Source organism: Ornithodoros turicata, chromosome 2, assembly GCF_037126465.1.
Source record: "Ornithodoros turicata isolate Travis chromosome 2, ASM3712646v1, whole genome shotgun sequence".
NCBI lineage: Eukaryota > Metazoa > Arthropoda > Arachnida > Ixodida > Argasidae > Ornithodoros > Ornithodoros turicata.
In genome coordinates, this window is record NC_088202.1 from 79,079,196 (window position 1) to 79,082,620 (window position 3,425).

At 43.9% G+C, this 3,425-nt stretch overlaps 1 protein-coding gene across 1 annotated transcript; it reads right to left on the minus strand.

Moving 5' to 3' along the window:
* Positions 1 to 279: 279 nt before the first annotated feature.
* On the minus strand, positions 280 to 2,500 carry LOC135384818 (uncharacterized). The gene is made up of 3 exons (XM_064614003.1): positions 2,328 to 2,500; positions 2,068 to 2,221; positions 280 to 1,422 (listed from the first exon to the last, which is right to left on the minus strand). Exons 1-3 carry the CDS (start codon positions 2,498 to 2,500, stop codon positions 280 to 282), a joined length of 1,470 nt encoding a protein of 489 aa, XP_064470073.1.
* Positions 2,501 to 3,425: the final 925 nt, after the last annotated feature.

Sequence of the window (3,425 nt, forward strand, 5' to 3'; positions counted from 1 at the left end):
AGCCCTGTGTTTTCGAGTTTTATTTCATGAGCTGTAAAAGGGGGTATGTAAAAGTAGAAATTTTCAGTCTTAATTTTTTTGCGACAATAAGTCTCCTTTAAACATAGGTAGCTACATAACGACATATTCTCACATATTCGTTCTTGCCAATCAGTTCTGTAATTGCAATGCTACTTTCACAACAGTAGTTTGCTAGCATACCTGATTTCACAAAACTTGCATGTCATATTGTTACAGGATTTGAGTTCACGTTTCAGTTTTACACTGAAACACAGAGTCTTAATCACACTCAGGTGCGCTTACAGCCTTGTGAAACACTGCATTCATCACACAGTATACCAAGTGTTCAGTACACAAACTATACAGGTCATTCTGGTGACCTAAAATTTGCGCTTGTAAATTCACAAGTACTGCACACATTCGAACTATGTCTGTCATGTGTGGAACCAGATCAATTGGCACCCTCTGGTTTATAATATTGAATACCTTTAGGCGTTGAATAGCCCTTTCCACATGCACTCTGACCTGTGCAATCTGGTATGTGTGGTCCATTTCTTGGCTGCTAAATTGGGCATTGCCAGATGAAAATGGGGGCATGACTAAAATTGCATCTTTCAGTCCTAGATGTGCATTAATCCCAGGGAAGCCTTTATCGGCCAGAATAAGGTCACCCGGCTCAACGAGGTCAAGAAATCCACACTGAACTGTGATAGTTGTGTCACTCTCCCGTCCTCCATATGCCTTTGATATAAAGGCAATCTGCCCATTGGGTACAATATCCACCAGAAATTTCACGGTCATGCCTCCCTTGTAATTTGAGTAAAGACTACGCTGCTTCTCGACAGGAGCTGGTGTTTCGGTTCGAACTTCAGTACAATCAATGATATACCTGCAAGCATGATAGTGTTCCTTAAAACAGTGTGGCATTGTAGCTCTAACGGTGCTTAGTGACGGAGGAAAAGTCCAGTCCCTGGTTGCGGTCACCAGATTCGCGAGGACAAGAAAAAATACTCTACTTGCTGTTGATCGATGCACACCAAACAGGGTACCCAAACTTGAGAACGATAGTCCTAGTTTCAATTTCATCAAAAACATTAGAAGCTCATTTGGAACAGTAATGCTGACTGACTTTACTCTAAGGCTAGTAAGCAAACTAAGAAGTAATGCAAAGCCTTGTAGGCTTATCCCACATAACTCCTGCACTGTTGCTGCATCATCACAAACGCTCTCATAGCCTTGGAAAATGCAAACACGGTTATCTGGGCCAGTCGAAGATGACTTGGTGTGCGGTGTTGCCTGAACTGCACTTTCAGTACAAGACGAGTGACTAACCTGCGTGCCGCGCGCGTTGTCCAAAATTGTGCACATCAAGACGGAGAAGGTACCAACATCACACTGGCTGGTGGCTTCTGTCTGCGTGCCCTGCATGAGAGATCATAATCTCTTTTGTTATCATTAGAGTGTGGATAAATATGCCATAAAAACTCTCTAATTATAGGTTCAACTATGCACTAAAAAGCTTGGAAACATGCAGTAAAAACGCTGTATATGCAATGTTTTTCCTTGCTCTTGGTAAGAAAAAAACATTGATATTCGATAAAATTTGAGCATTTTATTAGTGTTGATGTGGTAAAATAACACTACTGTCGTTCAAGAGTACACCACAGAGAAGGTAGTAGGAGTACATTTATGCGTAATTTGTGTCATCCTATTTTTGGGCTACATGCTACAGCGTATGAAGTCGGGGTAGTTTGTAGGAATCCATGGTGTGTAGACAGCAAAATGACGCGGGCGACTGCTACTGTGGTGTCAGGTCATACTTACCGTGGATATTAGGCCATGTTCCACATCACACTCAATCATGTCCTCAACATGTAGCCATGAGGAATTCATGTCTGTGGCTGCAACAGGAATTTCCATGTGCCGGGTGGCCTTAGTGTTGCCATCAGATTGGGTACGTTTCTTGGATCTGTAATTTCGGCGGCGAAAGAAAGTGTGAAAATGTCACCGATGGTAGTCAGCAAGTTGCCCAGACATGATAGCCTATTTTTCGTAGCGTTCAATGACATCCACTGGTCTGGCTAATTTTTTCTTGTACACTTCCGGGAAAACCGTTGGAACGTAGGCTGGGTGCGCCTCATCAACGGCCTTCTCATTTCCAACGAAGTGCGAGCTGCATATGACGCTTGTGGGGCTCGGCTCCCAGTCAGTGCCATCCTCGCTGCGCGAAAAGCAAACATGTGTGTGGTTAGAAATAAAAGAAAAAGAAACAACTCGATGGACCGAATTATCTCCATAAAATATATCAAGCAACTAACGTTACTTACTTGACCCGTCGTACAGCTGTAATCCACCGTCGTCGGCGTTCCTGTTCATACCACTTGTTCGGGAACGAGTAAAACTTAATTGCAGGTTGCTTCCCTCTTGCGTCAGCTCTGTTATTGTGGCATCCAACGACACAGCAGTAACTTCCCTTTTTCCTTTTACTACGAGGATCCATGCTATAAACTAGCACGAATCTCGGTGTATCGCTGCCTTCGCACTGTACCGCGTACCGCTGCATATTGGTACCATGCGGTCGCGCCTCGCTTCGCCTCGGCGTGGCGCTAGCGTCGGCAGAAAACGAAATGACAAGTGTTGGAAATCGAAATCTCGAAATGACAAGTGTCGGAAATCGTTCAAATCGCCGCGAATTAAAGATTCAAAGTATAAATACCTGTGTCAAGGTGGCATCAGTCACGAAAGAGCGCGATTACTTCCACATGCTCCCCTTTTGCTGTTGCGGAAAACGTCCTAAACGCATCGTTCCTAACGCGTCGAAGCGTCCGAAATTATGTGACAACGCCCCAAACATTGTTGTGAGCTGGGTACAACAGCACGTTTTCTTCTTCTTGTGGCTTTCTGGTTGGCTTTCTGGTACCATGACTTCGATTAATTTTCCCGCAAAACACAATCTATGTAGACGGCATTACACGCGGAGACTTGACGAAATGAGTGTTAACGATTGAACTTCACAGGATACAGCTGACGTTTCATTTCCGCTTTTGATTTGTGAAGCACTTTCGTTGCAAAAGCTACATGTAGAGGCCCCGCGTTGACACGTTACTTTACAAGTTTTAAAGATATATACATTAAACAAACTACTCACAGTGTTGAGCCTTGAAGCTGTGGCCACTACTCGCGCTACTGACCGGTGTCAGAATCATACAGGCCGGTCGATAATGCATGCTTACTGACTCTAATGTCACGGAATGTTCTACGCGGTATAACCTAATACGCTACGGACCCGACGCGTGCTTACCATATGCACGTTTTTAGATAGTATTATATTAGAAGAAAATTGGCAAAATGTGGAGATGTTTCTCCCGACAGGGTTAGGTTTGACTACTCCGATACCTGGAAAATATACTGACTACATAACGCAG